The sequence below is a fragment of the Blennius ocellaris genome (assembly GCF_963422515.1).
Source record: "Blennius ocellaris genome assembly, chromosome: 12".
NCBI lineage: Eukaryota > Metazoa > Chordata > Actinopteri > Blenniiformes > Blenniidae > Blennius > Blennius ocellaris.
The window spans coordinates 19666677-19694011 of record NC_137661.1 but is presented as its reverse complement, the minus strand read 5'-3'; the positions used below and the strand labels follow the sequence as shown (position 1 = coordinate 19694011).

The window sequence follows — 27335 nt, the reverse complement described above, 5'->3', positions numbered from 1 at the left end:
TTGCTAACCTGGCTTCATTTGGGATCGGATACTGACGTTCCCACACCGGGGTGGGGTCGTGTTTCCAGGTCACCGGAGTAGTCTGGACATGGCCGACATCGTCTTTTCCTGTGGACCAAACAGATTCGGGCACGGAAGACAACAACGTTGCAGTGTGTTCGGAGTCAGTGGTTTCACGGCCATGTGATCGTGGGAGAAGATGATGTTCATAAATTACAGAGAATGTTGTGAGATGTGGGGGAACGGGGATGCGATAAGCCTGCAAGGATTTGGAATACATAAGGTCCAATCTGGTGGTTGTACACCAGTCTGTGGCCTTTTCACAGTCTGCTGCAAAAGGCCCTAGATCTTTGGCGGTGTGTTTGGGGCTGATTAGCAGTGTGATGTGTGGTGCACAGGGTACCATGGGTGGGGGTGGTGTCCGCATCATATACCACTCCTGTTGTTCTGTTGTGAGCGAGATGGATAAACATGCACCCGGCGGACCTACTACCAGGTAGGTCGGGGTCATGGAGTCCATCGAGTCTGCAAGAAATTTGTCAAATGCATCCAAATAACAAGTGTCATCACATCTGTCATAGTACATAGTGCAATGTAGAGGGTCAGGAGGAGGTCTCAGGGGAGAGAGGGTCATCATCCATGGCGTCCAGCTGTTGACAAAATCAGTGACAGACCTCCAGTTAGGTGCGGTGATTTGCACAGCAGCCCAGTAGATGTCGGCAACTTGAGTCGAGTTGCTGGTTTCCCACAACGGGAGCATAAGCGCAGCCTCGTCATCTGAGCAGTTCAATACAGTTCCATCAGGCAATGTCATTTGAATGCCGGCAGAATGGCATTTCAGCAAAGGTGTGAATACAGCCAGTAGGTCTCTTCCCAGGAGATTTACTGGACACTGAGGAGCATATACAAAAGAACAAGAGTGTGTCTGTGCACCCAGCTGTGTGAGAAGGGGTTTTGTGAATTTGCAGGAAGTTGATTGACCCTCAAAACCAGTGAGTTCAATAGATCTTTTGGAGAGAGCAGCCTGGCGTGGCAGTTCGTTCAGAGTGGATGTTCCAGCACCTGTGTCCACCATAAAAGAAAATTGTTGTTCACCGACTGTCATAAGAACTCTGGGTTCCTGCAACCCAAGTTCCGGAACTGGTTCCGGGCCCCTTCATTGTGGATAGCTGCCTCCTCGCGGCGGTTGCTGTTGCTGCGGGGGCATGTGTTGCTGGGCAGGAGCCTCCCATGTGTCCGTCGGCCATGACGGTTGTGGTGGCATGAAATGAGGTTGCATCACCTGATTATGACCAGCAGGTGGCGGCATCCGTGGAGGACCTCTCCAGCCAGATGCACGGCCTCTCCCCCTTTGCTGGTTGTTTTGCGGGCAGTTCCGGGAGATGTGGCCAACCTGACCACATACCCAGCAGGCGGCGGTGCTGTAATCAACACCTCCAGGTGTCATCTGTCGTTGTGGCGCCGGATAACGACCTCCTCCCCGTCCACCAAAACCTCCACGACCCTGAAACATCACACTAGCCATCACAGGTATTATTGGAGCACTCAAATCGTCAATTTGGGTCGGAGGGGTTTCTTTGGGCCTGACTGGAGCCTGTACTTTCTGTTCCTTTTTTAGCTGCATGTGAAGCAATTTTTTCTGAAGGATTTCAGTTTCCTTGCCTTCCTTGCGGTTTTGATCTACATATCTTTTTAAGTGATGTGTGACGTGCAACTTCCATATTTTCAACGGACGGGCGTTGTGTTCGGGGTCGTCTTGTAGTTTAGTAAGAACCTGTGACGGGAGTCCCTTCTCTACTCCTAGTTTATACATGAGTCCGGTGGTCGCATCCTTTGAGGGGTGTGAACCTGTTTTAATAATAAATTCACTCTCTGTTCGTTGCATAAACTCATCAGCGGACTCATTGTTTTTTAGTTCAAAAGTGAGATCCTCCACTGAACAGGGAGGAACAGGGAAGACGTCCTCGAGGGCTGCTGTAAGGGAAGTGAAGAATGTTGTGGTCAACTGAGTATCGAGAGACAGACTTCCTAAGCCTGAGCGGCTAACCACTGCTTCAAACTGTGTCTGAGTGCAAGCTCTGCCTATAGCTCCTTTCATATCCCCCCATGCAAGTGTCATGCCGGTGCAATGTTTCAGTACCCCATTCAGCCAGCGGAGGCCCCCCTCCACGATGGGAGGCAAGGCATCCACTATGCCCTGTACTTCTAAGAAAGTCCAGGCCTTGTACGTGCTCACCTGACCATTGGGTCCCATTTTTGTGAACAGCGGAAATTGACTACCTTTGTCGCCTGCAGGTTGTTTTTTTCTGAGACTCATGTCATGTCGCCGTGGTGTGCGTGTTGTAGATTGGGAATCGTCTCCCCATTCTGTGCTTTGTTCGTCGTTGTCGCTATCTGCGTCAGTCTCTGGCTGCTTCATCCTAACCCGTCGTTGCCGCAATGTCTGCTGTAATGAAGCAAGGAGTTCCTGTGAGTCTGGTCGATTACGTGGAGTCTCAGTCTGGGATTGTGATGGTGTGAGCGCTGGAGTCAGAGGTGGTTGTGGTCGGCGGGGGTTGTCAGAAGGAGTCAGGGGACGGGAGGAATGAGCGGGGAGGGGGCACGGTGAGAGGTCAGGAATGCTGTCAAAGGATGCTGTCGGGGCCAAAAGGTGGTCAAGAGGGTAGGAGGTTTGGGGAGGAGTCAGGGTTGATGGTTGTCTGTCTTGTGTTTTGGGTTTGGCATCTGGGGTGGGTGCCAGTAGGTATGGGTAAATTGGATCGGCTGAAAGCTTTGACCTTGGCTGAAGTGGTGGCTTTTCAATCACGTATCTACCCGTGGGAGCCCCTTTGTCATGAAGTTCTCCTTTTAACACACCACTCGTAATTTCAAATGTGGGCATGCACGTGGTTCGGAATGGATTGAACGGATTGGGTGGAATGTCTGACTGTGGTGGTTCGTACTGAGGTGGAGGATCAGTGTTGACGTGTGGTGCAGGTAATGTGGGGTACAGTTCAGAGGAGGGAGGCATTGCATCAACATCAAAAACAGGAAGCTCGCTGAGACAGACAGCCGGCGCGCTGAGGGGAGCTCCCCCTCCCTTCTCACTCCGTCTCTTTTCTTCTTCCTCTAAGTCATCTGTTTTTTTTTACTTCTGCATCTGACTGTCCCTTATTATTTTTTTTTTTCACACACCAGTGCAGTCATGTATAAATTCCTCACAATGCCTTTCCACTCATTGATCTTACTATGCGATACTCTCCTTTTTCTCGCACCCCGAGAGAATCCGACCAGTCCCTTTTCTTCCAAAGATTTCAGCTTTTTCAAGTAACATTGTTCAGCTTTACCGCATATTCCCATCAAACATTTACTTGAACCTTTCCGAGGTATCCAACCCCCTTTACCCATCTCCTCAAACCAATCTTCTGCTTTCTTTCTAACCTTGTCTCGTTCTCTCTTGGTGTAATTACCCACATACATATTCACCGCATTCTTGAATTGTTTTTCAAGATTCTGTCCATTTTTATTATCTACGACATCATATATGTCAAACCAGTCCTCTTCCCTGTCAAATTCACCTTCCATCTTATCTCTCTTCTTCTGACTTCACCACAGTTACGATTTATTACAGAAGTCCCGATTTACTTCCGCAAGACCACACCCATACATACAATTCTCAACCGACAGTTTTATGCACGACTCAGTGATAAATTTCACCTTTTTTGACGCACATGAATAATCACATGCCGATCAGGTTTACTCGATGCCACTGATATTATCGAGTACATGGACCTCGGCGGATCCTTTTTTTTTTTTTTTTTTTTTTTTCCACGTGACCCAGCCGTCACGTAACTTCAAGCCCAAATTTCTACACGAATACAATTACTTTGAGTCTGACCGTGACTCGCAACACGGATATCTTTTCCTGCCCTCCGCGTACGGGCCGGTCATACAATAATCTGGTCAGGATCTGCAGTTATTTTTCCTGCCCACTGCTGGGCGACCACAATACAAATTATTTCACACAATAATCTGGTCAAGATCTGCAGTAATTATATTCCTGCCCACTGCTGGGCGACCCATAATACAAATTATTTCACACAATAATCTGGTCAAGATCTGCAGTAATTATATTCCTGCCCACTGCTGGGCGACCCATAATACAACTTTTCCCAATTTCCCATTCAAACAGACAACAGTATTTTATCAAAATTACAGATTACTTATCTCAACACACTGGAAGAGGACCTTGAATTTTTGAAGGATAATACCTTCTTACCTTTTATTTAGGTGGCCGGCCCAAAATCGTCTGTCAGTGTGAAGAAGATTTTCATCCGAAGTATTTACTTCTTCATCACGTCGGGGTCACCAAATTGTTGGAATTGGCATCAATTCCGCGCGTCCGTTTGGTTATGAAGAAGAGTCGAACCGTTGTCTGGATGAATTGCAGGAGTCTTTATTGTACTGAATGCATTCAGGGCAACCATACATGCACTACAAGAGTACAGAATAGAAGCCTCGTGCTTTGACGGGGCAGCCGATTTATACAGCTAGGCATTGACCGTTGACTTCACGCGGACCCCGTATTTGGTATCAGAAGGTATTTCATGCTTGTGATTTGTTACAGTCATATAGTGGCCGCTACATAGGTCATTGCGTACGTCATTTGGGCAGCAAAGTTTTTTCATGAACAAGAACTGGTTTGAGCCGATTCTTAAGACGGCGAGTACAACCGAAACCGAAAGTACCTGAGGATATGAAAGGACAGAGCTAAGACTAAAAAAGGGAATCATGTGTTGACCCTTTCACTATTCAAAGCAATAACTGGTAATTATGACTTTAAGTAATTTTCAAAATCAAGTGAAAAAAATAATTCCTTTGCTATTTAAAGTTACTGCTTCAAAATAAAATAGGAGTTACTTTACTTGCAGCCGAAATGTAATACTTAATTTTACTTGTGCAGTATCAAGTTACTGCTGTATATAGTAATTTATATATCCATAGGTATTGAAAATATACAGTATATGCTACAGTTCAAGTGGCTCGTAGCTGCTTTAAGAAGTAAATTAGTTTCTCATTACTGAATGTAAAACATAAGTAGTTACTTGATGAAGCCTTTTGTTCCTCACGCTTCACTCATAGCTGCAGCATTGTGTTGTTGTTACTCATTCATGGTGCTGTCAGCACTGTGGGGGTCAGTCGATGTCTCTTAACACGTAAGCTGAGTTAATGGTATTTCAGTTTGTTGGAATTAAAATAAAAGTTGTGTGATCTGCTCATGGAGGATCGCAGCGAAACCTATTGTGCTGCAACTGTTAATAGAATGAGGCCCGATCTGTAGAATGCATTATCTGTGTATCTGCATAGGCAGGCTTGCTGGCAACAAAAGCCATTGCTCAGCAGTTTGACGACCCACGACCAGGTGTGTTACAGGATGCACCAACCCAATTTTTTAATTGACCATTAAAATGATTACATGCTTATTGTATAAACCAAAGTAAACCAATGATGAATGGAGACAAAAAGCTCTCACCTCTGCATCTGTGTGCAGCAGCAACATAGCTAAACCACATTCATTTTGAAAAAATTGACAAAAACAACAACAATTGTGCTCACATGTTTTAACTACATACAGGATGGTGAAAAAATGATGTGTCATGGTGACCGGACAGAAGTATTTCTACTCAGATTACATAAATGTGTTTTTTTCAAATTATAATTATTATAAGCTCTCCTTGGTTTATATCGATGGTTGTTTGGTTAGATGTTTTGTCATTCAGCGAATCTTGGCGTGAACCTTGAAGGGGTGAGGTACACGTGTGGTTCCAGTCACCCCTTCTGTACTCAGTTCGACTCCATCAGGAACACTGAAAGAGAAATTCTGCAGCAATCCCACCAAAAACAGGAACAGCTCCATCTTGGCGAGGCCCTCTCCTAGACACATCCGTTTCCCTGAAAGAGCCACAAATACACAAACACACTCAGGTTTAAGAGATAGTGATCACTATGCAGACACCTCACAGACAGAGTTAGAAATGTGTTGTTTTTTTTTTAAGTTAATTTGTGAGCATCATATCTTCGAGTGAATAACCAAACATACTGTACATAACCAGCAAAATTTCCTCCAAGTGTTTTTCAGGGGACTATCAAGCATGCATTTAGTCTACATTTATTCGACTGGCAGTTTCCACAGAATAATATGTTTCTTTGTGGCATATGATCATCAAGGGAAGGTATTTTACGACACTCATAAACAGGGAAATGATGTCAAAGCACGCCACAGTGTACTATATTCTATGTTTTCCTTTTCAGTGGAACCTTGACAATATATTGTGATATAGCAAGGTTTGGTAGTTTATATCACATTGGAAAATTGGTGAGGGATGTTCTAGTTGTTTTTCCGACTATGATTAATATTTTTTTTAGATCTATTGTGCTGTCACACCTGAAATGAGAGCTTTAAGTTTGCAGTTGTATTTTGATTAATTGATTAACTTTAAAAACTGATATGAGATGAGAAGTGAAATAATTTCGGATGGAGTACTCTGCTCGCCATTTCCAGGATACTCTCACTATACCTTTGGCCTTGCCGGGTCTGGCCCACAGTCTTCCTTACCACCAGATGTTGAGTTGGATAAGTTGACAGTTCTGCACCTCTCTTCACCCAAGTGTCCAGTTTTAAAAGTAGATGTTTGTATTCAATTAAAGGGAGCAAAAGTAAAATGTTGTCTGAGGAATACAAATAAAAATGTGTACTATTTGTACAAATAGTACAGATACTTATTTGCTTGCCACCTGTAGTCCTGCTTTCAGTGTGAGTGTGGTGTTGAAGCACTGTACCTGCAGAAAAAGGCAGAAATGCTTCTCGCTTCACAAACTTTCCCTCAGCATCCAGGAAGTGCCCGGGGTTAAAGGAGTGTGGAGTCTCCCATTCAGTCTCATCAAACAGCACCGAGGTCAGCATGGGCATCAAGGATGTACCCTGAAAAAAACAACAACACGATGACAAGGAACTACCACATCCAACTAAACACCCCTACTTCAAATAGCTGTACATTGAAGGGACCTTTGGTATGTAGTAGCCGCCCAGCATGGTGTCCTGAGCTGCTTTCCTCATCCCATTCAAAGGAACAATGTTTCCTAGTCTCTGGATCTCGTGGATGACCGCGTCAGTGTAGGGCATGTTGGGTCTGTCCGCCATGGTGGGCTGTCTGGTCTGGCCGACCACTCGATGTATCTCCTCCTGGACTTTCTCTGAACAGTGTTAAAGGATTTTCTTAAAACTGAGAGCTACTTCATGGGTACAGAGTTGTTCCAACATTACACACACTTCAAGGAATAACATTGAACCAAAGAAACAGAAAGTGTTCAAAATGTCATTAAAATTCTAGATTAATTATTTAGTACAGGGGTAGCCAACCAGTCAGAGACCAAGAACCACAAAAAATACAGTAGTACTACGAAGAGCCACATCATACAAGTCCAGCTGACAAGTAAACTCCGTTTCTCACTCACACACACACACACACGCACGCACACACGCACACACACACACACACACACACGAAATGACATAAAGTGATGTTGGAGCCACTCAACCTCATGGAAGGGGGAGGGGGGGGGCCACGTTTTGAGAACAAAGGACCACATGCCTACAACTGAAAAAGTCTGCCATTGGTCACGTGATCACCCCCTGGACCCCCCCGTCCAAGGTGCAATACTAGAGGCCAACGGCAGGGGGAGCCTGAGAGCTCCCTCACCAGCTGGAAGGTCCAGGGCGGGCCCTCCGTCAGGATTGGTCCACATGACCCAGAGCCGACCGGTAACACGAAACCACAACAAGAGGTATAAAACACCCCCGCCGGGGTGATTTCTGCCTCTCCAATGTTGAAACCTGCGTAAAGACGGACGCATCCGTTTCGCACGGAGACGAAGTGCCACGTGTGCCCGCTGACCGGGCCGGAGTTCCACACCCGGCCGGACGAGCCGACAACCACCGTGGAACTACTTCTACTTTTCCCTTTTTCCTTTTTTTCTTCTTCACCGGAGTCCGAGTGTGCAGCTGCCAGCGCACCCTCCTCCCGCATGCAGACCTGAAGCCGCTTCTTCTCCCCCTCCTCAAAAGAAGCGCTTGATCATCCTGTGGACTTTTTCCTTGTCCACAGACCAGTTTTAGCTTGTTTTACCTGGGACGCCAGAGAGAAAAACAATTTCCAGCCGGGAAATCAACGCACTTCCCCGGCCGCCGGCAGCACGTTCACCCTCATCAAACTGAGTAAGGCTTAGAGTCTGGGCAGGCAATGAGAATAACGTGACTGTAATATTGCTGTGTGTTTATTATTGTGTTGAAGTCAGGGACGCCGATCCCTGTTTCCAACCAATCTGTGTCTGCGCGTTGGATTTACATCCACGCGAACCTCCTCTCTCTCTCTCTCTCTCGCTCGCTCGCTCTCTCAACTTGCACAGACCATTCCCAGACTGTGGAGTCCAAGACAGTGTGCAGAGCTGAACATATTCTGTCCACTGCCCTTCTCCCTCCCTCCTTTTCATTTTTCCTCTCCTCCTCATAAACGATCGCGTAAAAGCAGCCGCGCGCTGCTGCACCCGCTTCTGTGACCGTGTGTAGTTCACTGTCCCTGGGATTTCTCAGCCACGAGCCCCCAGGCGCGCTCCGAGCAGGCTCACGAGCCGTGCACGAGCACAGTGACGTCACGCTGTCCAGAAAGAGTGCACTAAGCGCCTCTGGTGGCCGCGTTGGTGATTGCAATCTCTTGAAAGACCGCCACTCGGTGGACAAGTCGAGTCATTGCATTCTCCCTCCGTGCGCCGCCGCGCCCCTAGTGGTCGTTCCGGTTACTACCTCGAACTAGACGCCTGCCGCCATCTAGTGTCCGTTCGAGGTCATTACACCCACACACATTGACCCTCCAACGCCTGCCGCCACCTGGTGGACGTTCGTGGTCATTACACCCCACTCAGGCTTCCACACACTCACTCATACACACTCTCACACACACACACACACACACACACCCTCTTTCGTTGTACATAGTGTTTGCTGTTTAATAGATTAGATCTTCGTGTTTGATTGTTTATTACTTAATTGTGTTTTAATAAATGATTTATGAATTATTTTTGAATAAATACTTTTTGTTAATAAACGCATTTTAACTGAATTGATCGATTCTTGGTTATCATTGTGTATTTATTGTTGACAATTCACTGGTTTGTAACAGTCTGTGCTCGAATCTCACACCTTCCTTGTTATTTAATATTGTTATATTTACACAGAAATATTAACTTTACTTAAATAACCCTTTTTGACAAACGAGACTGAAATTTGGTATTAGCTATTTCCAGCTTAGCTGGTGGTGCCCCGATTTAATTATTATTTGATAAATAACCAATTTATGCAAATTAATAATTTTTATTAATAAATTATTTTTGATAATTTATTAACTTTTGAGTAATTACTCAATTACTCTAGGAGTTGCTGATGAGTAACTAACCGTTTACTTCATTAGTAATTCCAATTTTTCCTAAATTACTTTCAGTAATCTATTACTTTCAGTAATCCATTACTTACAGTAATTATTTATGCTAATTACCAACCATAAATCCCAACATAATGGTGCCCCGTGTGAGGCTGTTTTAAAACCAGTATTGTCACAATATCTGCATAATTTATCCAGAATTGTCTGTTTAGTTTTACAACCGATAACTTTGTTTTTCTCAGAACTTAGTTTTTCGAAGAACACGTTACAGCACTGCTAAGCAAAGTCAATTGTGTTTGTGAAGTGGTAAAGCCTTCTTTGTCTTGCATTTTCATGCATTCTTTTATTTCTAGCATAGAGATAAATGTACACTAACCCGCTATTGCTCACCCAAGGTGCTAACACCACCCTGGTAACTTGAGAGAGGTTACAGTTAGAGCAATTAGCAACCTTTAGAGTTGTAAGCTACAGGTGTAACCATCACCTGTGCATTAACAACATTTTGGCACTTTTCAAAACACAGCTTTCGCGTGACTCCTACCATGAGTAGTCAGAGACACTGCGTGCTCGGAGCAGAGACTCCTCGGGAGCCACATGACCCAGCCCTGCAGACTGTGGTCGCTGGTCTCCTATGCCTCTCCACACAGGAGAGAAGAAACCTCAACAGCTACAGCTTAGAGACCTGTGAAGCAGAGATCAGGCAGCTGTTAAGCTATGTGAGAAACCCGGTTGGTCAGGTAGAGCTTACCATTCCGGATGTGTTAGGCCACATTGCACTGCTCTACCAGCGCAAGGCCGAGCTGCAAGCTCTCGAAGCTCAAGAGCAGCTCTCCCAGCTGCAACTTTACAGTTCGCAGCTGAGGATTAACCATGCCCAGCTGAAGCTGGAGAACTCCCGCCTGCGACAGGAGATCCAGGCCAGGGACGATCAGGCTCCTTATACGGAACCTATTGGGTTACTAACCCGAACTTCTGTGAAAGAAGTCAAAACAGACACATCATCTGATGATTCATCAGAAGATGAGTCAGGTTATGGCTCTCAGAACAATGAGCCAAACCACATTGGGGTAAAACCTGGTGCAGCTCTCAGCAGAGACGCAGCACATCTCCGCAGTCTGGAAAATGTCCAGTCAGATGGACAAATTACCCCAGTTATGCGCATTCTTGAAGCTGTCCAGTCAGGTGGACAGCCTCCTCCAGGTCTCTACAATCCTGAGGTGGTCCAGTCAGGTGGACCGCCCACCACAGGTGAGTGTAGACTTGGAGCTGTCCCGTCAGGGGGACAGACTGCATCAAGCTTCCCCGCAGCCATGGCGAGGGGGGGGCTTGACACACAGCCAGGGGGGCGTGGCATAAGACACCTGCCCAGTGTTGTGGGAGTTGACTGCATCCCACTGAACCGACACCCAGTCCCCCCAGCTTTTCACTTTAAGGACCGCAGGGTCCCGGTGTGTTACGACACACATCCATCGGTGCTTAGCCGCACCTCAATGCGCTCTCACAGCTCTTTCACTCCTTTTCAGGAGAATGAAAGGAGTTATTCTGCAGCACCTCACCGTGCTATCAGCTTTGGTCCTCCACTCACTGGAGACCCTCTTGGTCATCATGACCCTCACTCTCTCCACCGGAGAGAACCAGGGGGGTCCAGCCCAGATGACTCGGACCATTCCGGTCCCCCAAGGGAACGTGGTCTTCGGACCCGCCAGCTTGAGTCCCTTGCAGAGGACATAGAGCAGTTCAACCCAAACAACCGGGAGGTTAGTATAGAGGACTACCTCCGGGAGGTTGAACGCTGCCTCCTCGACCTGCCTCATCCTTCGTCACGTGAGAAGCTGAAGCTTCTCTGGAAGACGACGTCCAGGAGCGTCCATGTTTACATGGAATCCCTCCCACTTGCCGTCAGAGACCATTACTCATCCCTCTGTCATGCACTTAGGGAAGAGTATTCTCTGTATAATGATCCTGCCTCTGCAACCTTTGGTGCACTTGCCATTACTCAGAAGGAGGCGGAGCCTCCCAGAGAGTACTATAGGCGCCTTAGGGCCGCCTACTTCCAAGGCCGCAGTGCACCGGGGTTGGATGAAGACCAGACTTTAAAGTCGCTCTTCATTAACAACCTCCACAACAGTGTGCGGTTCGATGTCGCTCTGTTCTGCAGGACTACAAACCCCACCATGAAAGACCTCCGCAAACACGCGCAGATGGTGTGGGAGCTGCGTCACAGTTCAGGTGAAAACCATGATGGTGACGCAGGCGTCCTGAGAACGCAGGCGACTGGAAACACGAACCTGGCACCTGTAGGTCACGAGGTCCCCTCCCCCGCACTTGCTGTGGATGGGGGACCCGTTAGGTGTCCACAACCTCGACCACGAGGTGGACAACGGCACAGAGGTAAGAGATCAGGCAGACCGAGACCTCACCACTCCCAGCGGAGAGGTAAGTCTCACAACCGAGGCCGAGGTCAGACCCAAAACCACTGGGACGCAGACGTCCCACAGTGGGTTAAATCCTGCCTCAAGGAGGTGATGCGGGACCTGGACCCGCCTGGTCAGAAGGGACCCGACTCCCCTGAGGAACCGGACTCCCGGCCCCTGACCACATGACTAGGCCGGTCGCCTCTCCCCTCCGCACACAAAGTTTGCTTTGTCAGGAGGAGGAGGAGGAGATCCAGGAGGTCAAAGAGGCCCTCAGAACCAACAGAGGAGCCCCCTTTGACATTCTTGGGTGATCTTGTACGCAATGGCAATGCCAACTGCGTATACACTTCAGTGATGGCAGGGGGTGTAGACACCCTCGCCCTGCTTGATTCTGGGTCAGAAATCACCCTCATGTGTTCAGCCACCTTCACGCAGGTTGCTAGAACCATGCGTGCCCTAGGAAAGCCACTTCAGGTGGAAGAGTGTAGCATAAACATCAGAAGCTTCACTCAGGACGTGTCTCCCATCACTAAACGTGTCTGGGTCGACATAACTTTCCAGGACATGTCGGTGACACATCCCATCTATGTCACTGACCTGAACACAGAGGAACTTCTTATTGGTCAGGACCTCTTAAACCGACTGGCCGTGCTGATGGACTGCAACCAATGGCGCCTTTGGTCTCAAGTCACCAGCCCGACTCCCCTTGGCCCTGAACCAGGCCACCAAGCTTTCAACAGCAGAGTCGATGCCATCCAGTCTAGAGGTCCCCTACCAATCCTTGGGTCTCTCCCAGAGTTTGACCCCAGCCAATCCACTTCAGGGCTCCCTGACAGTCAGCATCCGCCGCAGGTGACGAGCCAAGACCCAGTTCAAGCACACCACTCTTTACTCTTGTCACTGAAGGACGTGAGTTCTTCTTTCTACATGAGTACTTCTTTGCACGCCCACCACACCGTGGGGGGTGCACACATGGATGGAACCTCGGTTCCGGAGGCACCTTTGGCGCGCTGGTCCGAGAGATCGGCCACCGACGCCGGCCTGCTCAAAGTTCCGAGCCACCGCTCACTTTCAGCATGGTCACTTCAGACCTTAACCAAGGTCCCTGGTTCATGTGCCTCCTTGACTCGCTGTCCAGATCCCGACCCGGTGATCTGTGACACATCTCTTCTGGAGCTGAACAATCGTTCAGCCAACCCGCGGGTCCACAATCTGACACACGGTCAGATTAAAGTGACCGCATTCCCACCTTTAGAGATGTCAACTGACAGTTCATTTCACAATCTTGAACTGATGGTGCCTCTCACTGACAACCTGCGGTCGTCCCCCACCAGTGACGACACGCATGACACCGCTCTCCTCATTCCCACAACCAAAACCATCACCAGCGCTCACCACGTTAACCTTGACCAGGTTCTCCATGGAACAAAACCGAGCACTGAAGGTGACCTGGTTGTGCACGCTCCGATGACTCAACCAGAGAATACAGACACTTCAGGTAAACAGACCGCGTCTGTACCAGAAGAACCTTATTCAGGTTTCGAGTCAAAGACCGAGCCACACCCTGCTAAAGCTAGCGCTTTACACAGCAGAAACGAGGAGATGCATTCATTGAGGTCTTCCGCGATTATCACACGATCTTCGCGCGGGTCTCGCACGAAAGGGGGGTCACAGACCTCCCTCTGGCGTGCGTCCCCACTGACCTCGAGGCACCGCCATCTTGTGTACACCAGTACATACTCTTTCTAGCCGTATACGCGGTAAAGCGGTGCTGGACCACGAAGGTGGTCCCCGCTAACCAGTAGCAGCTAGTTTCTTTCTTTGGCAACCGCCAGTTCGCCTGGAACCGGTGCCACTTCGGCTACTTAGACCCACCATCGGTGTCTACCATCCTTCTCCACACCATGATGAGTAACATTGCTGCTCACGGCAACCCTCATCTATGTGGATGACTTCCTCATGCGTCACTGCACCTGTGAGGAACATTTAGCCGAGACACGACACGTCCTTTATCAACTTCTGGTAGCGTGAACCAAACTTGCTCTCAGCATAGTTTGGGAGGCCGCACCAAAGCTGAATTCATTGGGCTCATAGGTGGCGCTGATGGGACTGAACCCCCAGCAGGGAGAGTTCACGCCAGTCAAAACCTCAGAGCCCGACTAACGTGTCATAACTTGGGAGCCTCCATCTTGACACAGCCATTCCGGCTGCTGCCCTCCTTCTGAACCAAGCGTTCAGCCACTGGAGCTTCCCATCTTTGGTCGACTCAGACAGGCACACATGCCACATGCAGTGTCATGGTTGCCCTGTACGACATTTTGGTAATGGAGGCCAACCTCCATTCACCATACCACTCCTAGTCATTTTCCCAGGTTGACCGAGTCAACCACAGCACCACCCACATACTCCGGTATGGCAACAGCGGTGGTGCAGATGGAGACGTGAGCCTCCAACGGGTGTTGGTGACCAATCGGTCCACCATACACCACTCCACAGGTTCCACTCCCTCCAAAGAATGACTGGTAGAGAAATGACCTTACACTGCACCTTCTGGACCAGCCAGAAGAGGTCAGGGTTGTCACGGCCTGCATTGCAGAGCCACTCAATCAATTTACTCCCTCGGAGTAAGGTCAACTCCTCCCCTAGCGAGGGGGGAGAACCTCCATTCCAGGAGCATAACAGATTTTAATCAGTAGGGTTTAGTGCCAGCATGCTCAATTCCCATCAGATGCATGTACTAACCCCTGCCACCATCAGAAATCTAACCCTGCCTCCTTAGACAACGTGAGCAGTTACAAAGCTCGAGTTGAACCATTCAGGGAAATATAGTCACTGTAAACTCATATCCAGCTCTGTTAACACCACTTAGCATGCCTTAGACTCAGTCAAGTATTGTTTAGGAGAAATAACCCCTGTGTATAGTCAGAAATCTCACACGAGATCGAAGGGAGATTAGCTCCTCCGTTAGCAGCTTCAGTACAGGTAGAACCACCTTACTTAGCTCCACTAACCCGGGTTGAGCAATTTCTCAAGACTAACACCACCACGGTTATACAACCTTCACAGATACATCTGACAGTCTCAGCAGTGCTATTTTAACCTCTGTGAAACCACAGAGCCAAGAGTTGTGATTTCTTCAAAACTTAGCCATTATTAACAGAAATAATGTGTACAGTTTTAAGCCTCTGTAGTGAAAGTTGGGTTTTGGAAGGGAACACACACGTGCACCTCCACACACCACACTTCACTCTCACTCCTCACCGGAGCAGGTGCACCAAAACCCCCAGACGGCTGGTGGCTTTTGGACACTTGCTCACTGGTGCAACCACATCCACAGTTTACAGATCAGACTCTACTCCTTGTATCCGGTACCTCCGCTTTTGTAAACTTGTCCTCGAGCTGCCTACTAACCCATCTCCCTCCTGTTCTTCAACTTTCCTGCCCTTTCCTACCTCTTTCATTTTCACTGGTGATGCACTTGTAAGAAATGAAATGTATGAAGGCTTAGATAGTTAGAACAGGAATAGTAGGTCTGCCCAGACTAGCCTTACCCTGCCCAGACTAGCCTTGCCCTGCTCGGACAATAACCTCATGTATGAACTGTTGGACAGAAAATGACCTTGTGTTCCACAGGACATTGGGACATTCACAGACTCATAGACGTTTCGGCCCAGGTTTGCTCCAAAGCCTGAGATCCGCATCCCACTCTTCGGACCAAAGGGGGGATGTTGGAGCCACTCAACCTCATGGAAGGGGGAGGGGGGGGGCCACGTTTTGAGAACAAAGGACCACATGCCTACAACTGAAAAAGTCTGCCATTGGTCACGTGATCACCCCCTGGACCCCCCCGTCCAAGGTGCAATACTAGAGGCCAACGGCAGGGGGAGCCTGAGAGCTCCCTCACCAGCTGGAAGGTCCAGGGCGGGCCCTCCGTCAGGATTGGTCCACATGACCCAGAGCCGACCGGTAACACGAAACCACAACAAGAGGTATAAAACACCCCCGCCGGGGTGATTTCTGCCTCTCCAATGTTGAAACCTGCGTAAAGACGGACGCATCCGTTTCGCACGGAGACGAAGTGCCACGTGTGCCCGCTGACCGGGCCGGAGTTCCACACCCGGCCGGACGAGCCGACAACCACCGTGGAACTACTTCTACTTTTCCCTTTTTCCTTTTTTTCTTCTTCACCGGAGTCCGAGTGTGCAGCTGCCAGCGCACCCTCCTCCCGCATGCAGACCTGAAGCCGCTTCTTCTCCCCCTCCTCAAAAGAAGCGCTTGATCATCCTGTGGACTTTTTCCTTGTCCACAGACCAGTTTTAGCTTGTTTTACCTGGGACGCCAGAGAGAAAAACAATTTCCAGCCGGGAAATCAACGCACTTCCCCGGCCGCCGGCAGCACGTTCACCCTCATCAAACTGAGTAAGGCTTAGAGTCTGGGCAGGCAATGAGAATAACGTGACTGTAATATTGCTGTGTGTTTATTATTGTGTTGAAGTCAGGGACGCCGATCCCTGTTTCCAAACAATCTGTGTCTGCGCGTTGGATTTACATCCACGCGAACCTCCTCTCTCTCTCTCTCTCTCTCTCTCGCTCGCTCTCTCAACTTGCACAGACCATTCCCAGACTGTGGAGTCCAAGACAGTGTGCAGAGCTGAACATATTCTGTCCACTGCCCTTCTCCCTCCCTCCTTTTCATTTTTCCTCTCCTCCTCATAAACGATCGCGTAAAAGCAGCCGCGCGCTGCTGCACCCGCTTCTGTGACCGTGTGTAGTTCACTGTCCCTGGGATTTCTCAGCCACGAGCCCCCAGGCGCGCTCCGAGCAGGCTCACGAGCCGTGCACGAGCACAGTGACGTCACGCTGTCCAGAAAGAGTGCACTAAGCGCCTCTGGTGGCCGCGTTGGTGATTGCAATCTCTTGAAAGACCGCCACTCGGTGGACAAGTCGAGTCATTGCATTCTCCCTCCGTGCGCCGCCGCGCCCCTAGTGGTCGTTCCGGTTACTACCTCGAACTAGACGCCTGCCGCCATCTAGTGTCCGTTCGAGGTCATTACACCCACACACATTGACCCTCCAACGCCTGCCGCCACCTGGTGGACGTTCGTGGTCATTACACCCCACTCAGGCTTCCACACACTCACTCATACACACTCTCACACACACACACACACCCTCTTTCGTTGTACATAGTGTTTGCTGTTTAATAGATTAGATCTTCGTGTTTGATTGTTTATTACTTAATTGTGTTTTAATAAATGATTTATGAATTATTTTTGAATAAATACTTTTTGTTAATAAACGCATTTTAACTGAATTGATCGATTCTTGGTTATCATTGTGTATTTATTGTTGACAATTCACTGGTTTGTAACAGTCTGTGCTCGAATCTCACACCTTCCTTGTTATTTAATATTGTTATATTTACACAGAAATATTAACTTTACTTAAATAACCCTTTTTGACAAACGAGACTGAAATTTGGTATTAGCTATTTCCAGCTTAGCTGGTGGTGCCCCGATTTAATTATTATTTGATAAATAACCAATTTATGCAAATTAATAATTTTTATTAATAAATTATTTTTGATAATTTATTAACTTTTGAGTAATTACTCAATTACTCTAGGAGTTGCTGATGAGTAACTAACCGTTTACTTCATTAGTAATTCCAATTTTTCCTAAATTACTTTCAGTAATCTATTACTTTCAGTAATCCATTACTTACAGTAATTATTTATGCTAATTACCAACCATAAATCCCAACAGTGACATACATTCACAATGTATGATACATATCCATTTCTGAAATTACTAAAGTTAGACAACAGTTAGCAAGGTGTGGATTGACAGCATAATTTCATGTTAAACAGGTGGTGCCCCATTTTATCTGATGCACATCAGATTCCATTTGTAATAAATTAAATATGAACTATCTTTGATCATTATATTTTCTTTATCAATAGCTAAAACCCAACATTACTGCTGAACCATATGAGGTAAGAAATCTTTACATGAATGAATAATGAACTTTTGGATAAAGATAATCTTTGAGGTTTTCCAATGATAAACTGATATTTTCTCTCTATCATGACATTCAAAGTTCAGTGTGAAGAGTAACTGCCCTCAGCACCTTTCAGTCTGCACTCAGGAGAGTCGGTTCCTGCTACACTTTTCTTTCTGAGCACTGGAGTTATTTTGTTCACACTACAGATATTGTTACTCTCTGACATGCCACCCACCCTGGACATCAGGGTTTCTGATGAGGTAAACCAAAGCCCACAGCAAAGTAGTGGAGGTCGTTTCTGTTCCAGCCAGGAAGAGATCCAGAGAGCACCGAACCAGGTTGGTTTCATAAAAACCCTGGTCCGACTCTTTGTGCTATAAAGAAGATACAGAGTGGACACATTAGATGATTAGTGACCAAACTGGCAGCTTGAAGGAAAACAAATGTTGAGTTCAAAGACGTTATTGTCATACCTCCTTCATCTCAATGAGGAAAGCATCAATGTAGTCTTGGGGATTGTTGTGGTCCAGGTCTTGCTTGTGCCGCTTCACTTCATCATTAACAAATTTATGCAGACTTTTGAATTGGCTGAACATTCTGTTGTGAGGACCTGGCAGGTGTTTCATTAGTCCAGGCAATGAATCATAGAGCTGCCAAAATTAAATAAAAATGATGAGAGAAGCATTTGAGTATCACTAAACTCCAGTGTCAATGTGAACATACCAGACCCCAGATGCTTCCCTGAAGCTGAATGGCCTCAGACATATACTTCAGCATGAGCTGGAAGTTGTGGTCACAGTAGTCAAACCTTTTCCCCATCACCAGCTGGCAAACAATGTTGGCTACAGCGTTGTTAAAGAGGCCTGCTGGTGTGAAAAGACCACCTAAAGGAGAAGAAACCACTGTTTGAGAAACCTGAGAGGATTCTCCTGCTTGTACAGGAGTATGAGCTGATCAATTTAAAACACCTTTCTCCTTCTCCATCTCTTCCCGCAGGAACCGCAGCTCCTCACAGATGCTCTGCTCCATCGTGTTTTTGCCCAGGCCGAAGGAGCACAGGGTGGACAAGGCAAAGCGTCGTTGTCTCTTCCATTTCTCACCATTGCTATTGAACAGACCATCTAGACAGAAAGCATGAAAGAGGTTAATCGCTGAAGACCATGATTTTCTGTGTGCTGCAGGAGGATGAATGTAGAGATTTTCTCACCTAAGCGTCCATTGTGAATCCTCTCATACATAGAGCTGTGCGGCCGGTCAGCAAAGTTCTCTGCTTGGGACACGATGGCTTCCTGCACCATCTTGTACCCGCACACAAACACCACCTTTTCGCTACCAAAACGGACACTGAAGACATTCCCATACTCCTTGGCCAACTGTGGACAATATGACATAAACAATATCTTGAGAAGCACAATCAGCTTGGTCAACAAGAACTTCTGTTACCACAGCACAACCATGAATAGAAATAGTTTAAACTATGAGAAAAGATTAAACATAGCAAAAATATTAAGTATTATAAAAAGTTATATAAAGATGATATTACCACAAGGCATAAAAAGATACATTTAATGCACAGAAGGGTGATATTGAGTGCTGTCTCTCGTTTCGGGCTCCTTGAATTCCCCTCCTCATGTCTGATTGCTGTTCACTGCTCGGATGTCTTTCACCTGTGCCTGAGTGTGTGATTGTCTTCACCTGATGACTGCACCAGGTTTTATCTATATTCTGTCCGACCAAGATTCCAGTCCAACACTCCTCTGACTTTCATCTGATTTTTAACCCTTACCTGGACGACCTTGGCTCAGCTTCAGTGTTTTCCACTTTCCCTTTTGGCCTTAAGTTTTAATAGAGACATTTAATTATTTTAAAACTTTTTTTTCTTGTATTATTTTTAGTAGTAGTAGTACAAACATTATTGTTTAATGGTCTTTTGATTTAAGAGCATAAGCTGTATTAAAGAAGCTTGGTATGCTCAAATCTATTAAATGTATAAAGCAAGAACGAAATAATTTATCTCAGATTTGTCATTAAAACAGCACGTCTAATACAGTGGAGCTTTGGTGGTGGGTATACTGAAAGAGGCAGATGTTGAAGAGGACAACGCAACCATAAGAACATCATAATATCACCAGTTCGCTCATATGCATCATCTTTACACACAAAAGATTTAGGAACAGACTAATTAAAATAAAGAGAGTCCAATAGCAGCATTCATTTTATGACTGAATAACAGCGCATTCAACCTTAAACATGTTATTGTGAAAATTAAACCCAGATGTACCTTGGTAAAGTAAACGTGTGGATGTTTGCGGTCCACACTCAGTGTGTTCCCCACAACGGGGAGAGCCAGAGGTCCTGGGGGGAAGTTCGGTGGCTTCTTGTTTTTCAGATAATCTGCGATCAGCAGGAAAAGCACAACAAACAGCAGCAGGCTCTTCAGGCCGAAACTCAGCAGGATGTCAGAAAGCCACATGATTGAAGGAAGACAAATGAAGAGAGAGACTGCAGCTGTTCGTTTCCTTCTTGCTCGACGTGACTTTTCTGCAGCAGGTTGACTTTTAATTCTTACTCTTTGTAGTTCAGACAGAGTCCACTTCTGCACACAGGTGTTTTCATAACTGGCACCGAGCCACGCCTCCTTTATTCCCTTTATTCCCTTCACTCCGGTTACTCCGGTTACTCCGGTTACTGCTGATACTCACCCTGACGACAAGGTGACTGTGTGTGTTCGGTGTCCCCTCAGAAACCAATACTATCAATTATTTTTTCCCCCCAAAATCTCAAACAATATAAAATGTATGATATTTAACATCATTATCTTCTTGTGATTCAGGCAAAAAAAAAACAACAAAGCTTGAAATCCATTGACTTTTATACAATAATAGTAAAACAACACGTATCTTACAAGAACACCATCTCCACACGCTGTCATGTCCTTGAGCAGCACATTGAACTTCAAATTTCTTCCAATGGCTTGACAGCGCCTTGCATGGCCACAGCGTCCATTAGTGTGTGAATGTGATTAACAATGGCGACTCGGACTGCTCACACAGTTGAAACAAGTTTACAAGCTCAGAATCAATTGATTTGCACTTCAAGTACATGACGATGTTTTCTGTACAGTCATCTTTTTAAATCGAAGAACATCATACAACCTTTAAAATCCTGTCAGGGGGAATTCCATATTTTTACACCAACAACTGAAATACACGTTTGTTTCAAACTTGTCCAAGCAACTTCATGTTTCAAGTCAAATCTTCTGTGATTTTCGTCTTCTGACGTATACATGAATACGTTTTTCAGGTTTTCTGGTAAAACTCTTTTTTTTTTTTTTAACTCATGACATCAGAACGTTGTAACATATCTTTATTTAAAATATGATTAAACCTGTGAGCTCCTCCAGCTGGAAAACCTGGAAGTCTGACAAATGTGAAAGATTGCTAAAGCATGAAATATATATCAATCAGCCATAACAATATAACCAAATGACAGATACGGCAAACATTGTTTTATATTGGCACTTGTTAATGTGTGGGATAAATTAGGTAGCCGGCAAGCATTTTTTTGCTGATGTGTTATTAGCAGTAAAAATGGAAGATTTCAAAGAAGAGTGATGAACCACGTGATGCACATTGATGAAATTCTTCCTGTCGAGGTCCTTCCTCGCCATTTAAACGACCTGCGGCCTCGGTTTGAGGTTGCGATATCCAGCTTTCTGTTTTCACTGACAGTTCTAGTTTTTAAAAGAAACTTCAAGGAACCCCATTTCTGCAGTCTATTCGGTGATTAATTATGCAAGATGACATAGCAATATTGCTCGCTCTTTGACCAGGTGTGTGGTCGTGACATTAACGAGGCACAGCCAGCATCCTGAACTCTTGTGGGGAATAGGTGAAGCCCATCACAGCCTCTAAGCTGGGCAGTTCTCCAGGAACAGCAGAGAAAGAGAATCGTTGGAGGAGAGTGGCAAAGAAAAGAAACAGCTCCAGTTTGGCCAGGTGCTCGCCCAAACACACACGTTTACCTGTTGGAAAACATCAGTAATATTAATGTTCCCTTCATCCAGTTCCTTATTAAATAAAGTGTTAATATCGTCAAACAAAGATAAAAGACCTGCTGAAAATGGGAAGAAGGCATCTCTTTTGAGGAAGTTGCCCTCTGAATCCAGGAAATGCTCAGGATTGAAAATGCCTGGAGTTGCCCACTCGTTCTTGTCATGAAGCACCGATCCAAGCGACGTAGCAACAACTGTTCCCTGAAATACAAGTTACAAGACACTGTTGACCTGTACATAAATAATTTATAAAATTTTAGATATGCACTGGCTACTGACACAACATCCTAAGCTTTCAGGTAGACATTTAATAATAGAATTGAATGGAAAAGAAAAACTATTAATCCCAGAGGGAAATTCTTTTTTTTTAAATTGTGTATATTTGTCTAACAATATTGTTGCTGAAGATAAGTTAGAATTTCCCAGGTTGATGATGCCTGTTGAAGTCTGTGGATTGTATCTTACTTTGGGTATAAGGTATCCTCCAAGTGTTGTGTCCTTCTGGGCCATCCTGGGGAATCCTAAAGGAACAATATTCCCATGCCTTTGGATTTCATGGATGACGGCGTCAGTGTAGGGCAGGTTTGGCCTGTCCCCCAAGGCAGGCTGACGAGACTGTCCAATCTCTCTGTCTATCTCTGCCTGGACCTTCTCTGGGAGAGAAAACACAGCGAGAACCACATCAATCATCAACATTAAACCCCTTGATGCCATCTGTGACCTGAAGTGACTAGAGTTGAATGTGACTGAAGTGCTACTGACTCTGGATGTCTGGGTAATGCATCATGTATAGGAGACTCCAGCGCAGTGTGGTGGCAACTGTCTCTGTTCCAGCCTCGATCAGGTCGAGGGTGCAAACCACCAGCACCTCAGGGTTGAAGCCAGCCTGGGGATCATCCTTTTTCTACAAGAACCAAACACACTTTTTGTCAACTTCATTGTGAACTGTAAAGGAAGGCTTTTAAATATCATCAAGTCATAAATGTTGGACAAAAATAATGTATCGTTACAACGTCGTCCACATCTTTACGCACAGGCAGATTAAGAAGCATTGGTTCCGATTTAACACAGATCCTGCATGAAGAGAGCTCGGCTGCAAGCTCACACAAATTTATTACACTTTCACTTTGCTCTATGTTTTATGGGTGATTCACAAAGAGTTCCATCATGAGTGACATCAAGCACAAACATGGATACCCTGGACGGGTACCTGGTACATAACATGGCCATTATAACCAACCACACTCATGATTCCACCTACGGACAATTTATAGTCACCAGTTAAAGTTAAAGGCCTGTTTCTGGACTGCAGGAGAAAAAGAGAGTACCCAGAAAGAAAGAAAAAAAAAATTGAACTACTCTATATTTACCTTCTCCATCTCTGCCAGATATACGTCAATATAATCTCGTGGGTTGTCGGGGTCCCAATCCTCCTGGTGTTTTTCTATTTCCTTCGTCAAGAACTTGACAATCCCTCTGTAGTTGCTGTGGACCGTCTGGTGAGGCCCCGGTAGATAATCCATCAGTCGAGGGAAGACGTCATACAACTGGAGATGGGATAAACTGCCCGGTCAGAAACAAAGCAGCAACATTTTGTTTGATAATCACAAACCTTTTAGCTTTCAGAGAAACTACCTGAGTAAGAGCTGACCCAGCCAGCATGACGGCCTCATTGTCCAACTCGAGAATCTTGCGGAAGCTGTTATCATTGTATTCAAAACGATGTCCAAAGACGACCGAGGCGATGATGTTACCCACCGCGTTTGTTATTGTGTAGTGAGGGTTGAATGGTCCTCCTGAAGACATATTGAAGAATAATATTGCTAGAAAAATCCTAAACTTGAAGGGACTGATCCAATGTCATGTACTTTCCTTGCTCTTCCTTGAAGGCTTCACAAAGGTAGTTGCTCTCGACTTTGATGTAATTTTCCAGAGACCATTGGCCCTCTCCGAAGTGACGCAGGTGAATGTTTGCAAACTTCCTTTGCATCTTCCACATGTAACCATTACTCATTGCTATACCTGTATGAGGGTGAAATGAAACATTAATAAAGCGATTTCTACAACAATGTCAGAAGTATCAAAACAAGTGGAACCTATTCTTCTTCTTCACTTGTTTAAACTTTAATGTTTATTCCCACTTTTCTTTTGTTGTGTCCTTGAGACTCGATGCAAACATAAAAATTATACAGCACCTCCTGCGATGCATGCTCAAACACAATAGAATATATTTTAAATATATAGTTCTGCCCTGAAGAAGAAGAAATTATGAATTTCAAGATATTTTTGTTGTGGAATACCCTCATGCTCTTGCGCACTCACCGATTCCCTTGAAGATAACGTGGAAAAGAGGGATGATTGGCCTTCCAGTAAAACTGTCCAACTGGTTGACAAGAGCCTCTTTGACCATCTTGTATCCTGAAACAAGCACTATTCTATCGCTGCCTCTCCTCAGGCTGAACACAGGGCCGTATTCTTCAGCCAGCTGTATTGAAAAAAAAAACACATCGTTTCAATACACTTCCCAGAGAGCAAGCAACATCCATAGACATGCAAAACACGTCCGAAACACGTCCATCCATCCAGGCCATAATCTGGATGTCCATCTGACAGCCAGAACTAGTTGACAAATGACATAAAACTGATGAACATCATAAAAATGATGGACATCTAAGACACCCAGAATCAGTTGAAAGAGATAGGTCACAAGCTGTTGGTTAAGTCCAACTATCTGTATGATGATTGATTTGTCATTAAAATAACGAGGAAGTAGATCATGACAGGCAAGAGGAGACAGCATGTGAAGTTTAATGCACAGTGTCTGAGCTATAATTGTTTTGGTCGCAAAGCATCTCCATGGAGAACCTCGCCACTTTGATAACCTTTCATCTTGTGAATACAATTATGTACATGAGTAAATGTTTTATCAGCACTGTCAATTAGCATTGTCAGTTGTCTCAAACTGGTTAGTGCTCTTGTCTCATAGTTAGAAGTTTGTGGGTTCAAATCCAGCTGGAGGTGTTTGTGGCCATTTGCATGTGAGTGCCTGGGTTTCCTCTGGTTTCCTCTGGCTTCTTCCACATTCTAAAAACATCCATGTGATGGTAAATGGTAATGCTAAATTAATCCTCTGTTTCCTGTGATAAGACTGATGACCTGTACTTATTCTTTTACAACGTATTTTCATTGACGTCCATGTGACATCCAGACAAGACGTTAATACAACGTTCCGCAACGACTTATTAAAAAAAAAAAACTTTCATTCTGGCTCTTCTGAGGATGTCTTCTGGATGTCTTCTGGTCCTGAATGTCTTTTAGATGTGTTTTGGACCACTTTTTGCTCAGTGGGCTCAGAAATACATTTACTGAGGAAAGGAATTTAGGAACGTTTGAATCAACTGACGTTGGGAAATACAATAAAACAAGGCTTCCACAGTAAGGAGCCTTACGTTACAGTATTTTCACATTTCCCTCAATAACTTCATGACTGAAATCACTTAAAAGCTTTGCACCTATTTTGATCATTTCTGCTCTGAACAACAAGAATGATTCAAAAAAGGTTAAAACCTTCAGAAACTCATAATGAACAAGTCTGAGGTTATTGTGATTGTTGTTTTTGTGTGTATGGTAAATGGGCATGGTAAATGGACTTCTCACATTTTTAGCATGAGCTTGGCATGCCCTTCAAAATATACAGTAATATTGAATAGCTGCCAGATATTAGACAATTACATTCATCTTGGAAAGATGGACAGAAGCACTCTCTCATTGCTCATTGTTAACAATTCAGCAGGCATTAAATCCAAATAAATCAATGAATACAGTAAAGTGGTAAATGTAAGTATGTGGCAGAGAAATGAGGCAGCACCTGATTCACAACAGGAGCTGCCTGGACACAATTTAAAATTACTATTTCCAAGCCAGTAATCAGTTTAAGGTTTCTTACACACACCACACACAGACAGATTTGCAAACACTCAGCCTCAGTTGTTTACTATTAAAATATAATTATTATTGCTCTCATGACACATTTTGTTTCTTTTTGGGGGGGAACTAAAACATCAACATCTGAAAAGCTGTCACACTGTAAAACATCATTTATGAATAATATAATCTCAGTTTCAGCATTGGATGTGTTGTCTTTGCATTATTGTAGATTAATAACTCTTTCCTTCAAATCGTTTGTATGCTGCAAATGTTTATTTTTCCCAGTGATGTGCATAAGAATACAGTGTGGGTTTTACAAATTAGCTTCTTTCTTCCACTGTGCCTCACAGAAACACTCCCTTCCTGTAAAAGAAAGCACATTCAACTCACCTTCTCTAATGTTTTGGAGTTGATTTCAGTGAAGACATTTCCCAGAAAAGGCATAGCCCAGGGTCCAGGGGGGAATTTATGAGGTCTTCTGTTTTTTATCAAGTCCATCAACAGGAGCAAAGCAAAACCAAGCAACAGCCAACTTGAAAAGTCCATGCAGTCAAAAAGAGTCTTAAAAATCATGATGAAGTTTCAGAAATTACTCTGACCAGCCTCAGTTCACTCGGCAGGCAATGGTGGTGGTGTTTGGCTTGAGCAACATGTTATATAACACCACCCTGACTTCATGCAGCCCCACACTGCTCAACAGGAAAGGAGTTTGAACTCAACTTGACTGATGTGAGGAACAGTTTAACCACAAAGGAAACATATAGAAGTTAAAAGGAACAAGTTCTTATCAGTCTATTATTTTTTTTTTAATCACATTAACAACACAATCCTTTCATAAATATTAGGATTATTTTTTTTTTTTCTAATCTTGGATCAGTTAATGATAACATGACTCGACCTTGCGTGGGTTTTATAACACAATGAACATAGTTCATGGAAGAGCCACTTGTTATGCCATAATTGAAAAAGTAACTCAAAGGACACAAAGATGACTTGATGCAAAAAAAAATGTGCAACTTTTCAGTCAATGGTAATGCTTGAAAGCCTCTAAACAGCTCACTTATTTTTCAATCACTGTGAATACACTCCTCTCAAGATGCAAACAGACTCCTGCTCCCTTTACATATTTGTTCAAATAGGAGTTCCCGTGGTGATCTATCATCATCAGTGACTCCTGGGAATTTGTTGTGAGGAATGTGAGGCCCCCCCGGACAAATGTTTACTTTGTTCTAGCGTAGCATAGAAATCTGAGCCTGACCACATCCTTGTCAATGGGGCAGATAATCAGTAAGTAAACAAAAGATGTGTCTCCACACAAGACACAGTTTGGGCCCATGAATTGAGGTTAAGTGTTAGTTTGATGTTAAGACTTACTCTATAGCCTGTGACTGCCACATTTGTTTATTTCTATACACTTGGTAAATTCAATTCTAAAATGTGTGATTCACTTAAATATTCCAA

At 45.2% G+C, this 27335-nt stretch overlaps 2 protein-coding genes across 3 annotated transcripts; both read right to left on the bottom strand.

Annotated features, from left to right (window-relative positions):
* Positions 1-5624: 5624 nt before the first annotated feature.
* On the bottom strand, positions 5625-20366 carry LOC308137490 (cytochrome P450 2J6-like; the record flags this gene model as incomplete). Of its 2 annotated transcripts, XM_080506226.1 has the most annotated exons (9): positions 5625-5931; positions 6820-6961; positions 7046-7233; positions 18129-18267; positions 18367-18543; positions 18617-18777; positions 18862-19014; positions 19101-19266; positions 20175-20366. In XM_080506226.1, 9 exons carry the CDS (start codon positions 20364-20366, stop codon positions 5756-5758), a joined length of 1494 nt encoding a protein of 497 aa, XP_080362352.1. In that variant the 3' UTR covers positions 5625-5755. The 2 variants fall into 2 exon arrangements, with proteins under 2 accessions (XP_080362352.1, XP_080362353.1); XM_080506227.1 differs by lacking the exon at positions 20175-20366 and having other exon boundaries at positions 5713-5931; positions 6558-6961; positions 19101-19212.
* Positions 20367-20762: 396 nt separating this feature from the next.
* LOC308137491 (cytochrome P450 2J2-like) lies at positions 20763-26447 on the bottom strand (the record flags this gene model as incomplete). Its single annotated transcript, XM_080506228.1, has 9 exons — positions 20763-21917; positions 22007-22148; positions 22413-22600; positions 22710-22851; positions 23318-23494; positions 23583-23781; positions 23816-23969; positions 24270-24432; positions 26265-26447. 9 exons carry the CDS (start codon positions 26445-26447, stop codon positions 21742-21744), a joined length of 1524 nt encoding a protein of 507 aa, XP_080362354.1. The 3' UTR covers positions 20763-21741.
* Positions 26448-27335: the final 888 nt, after the last annotated feature.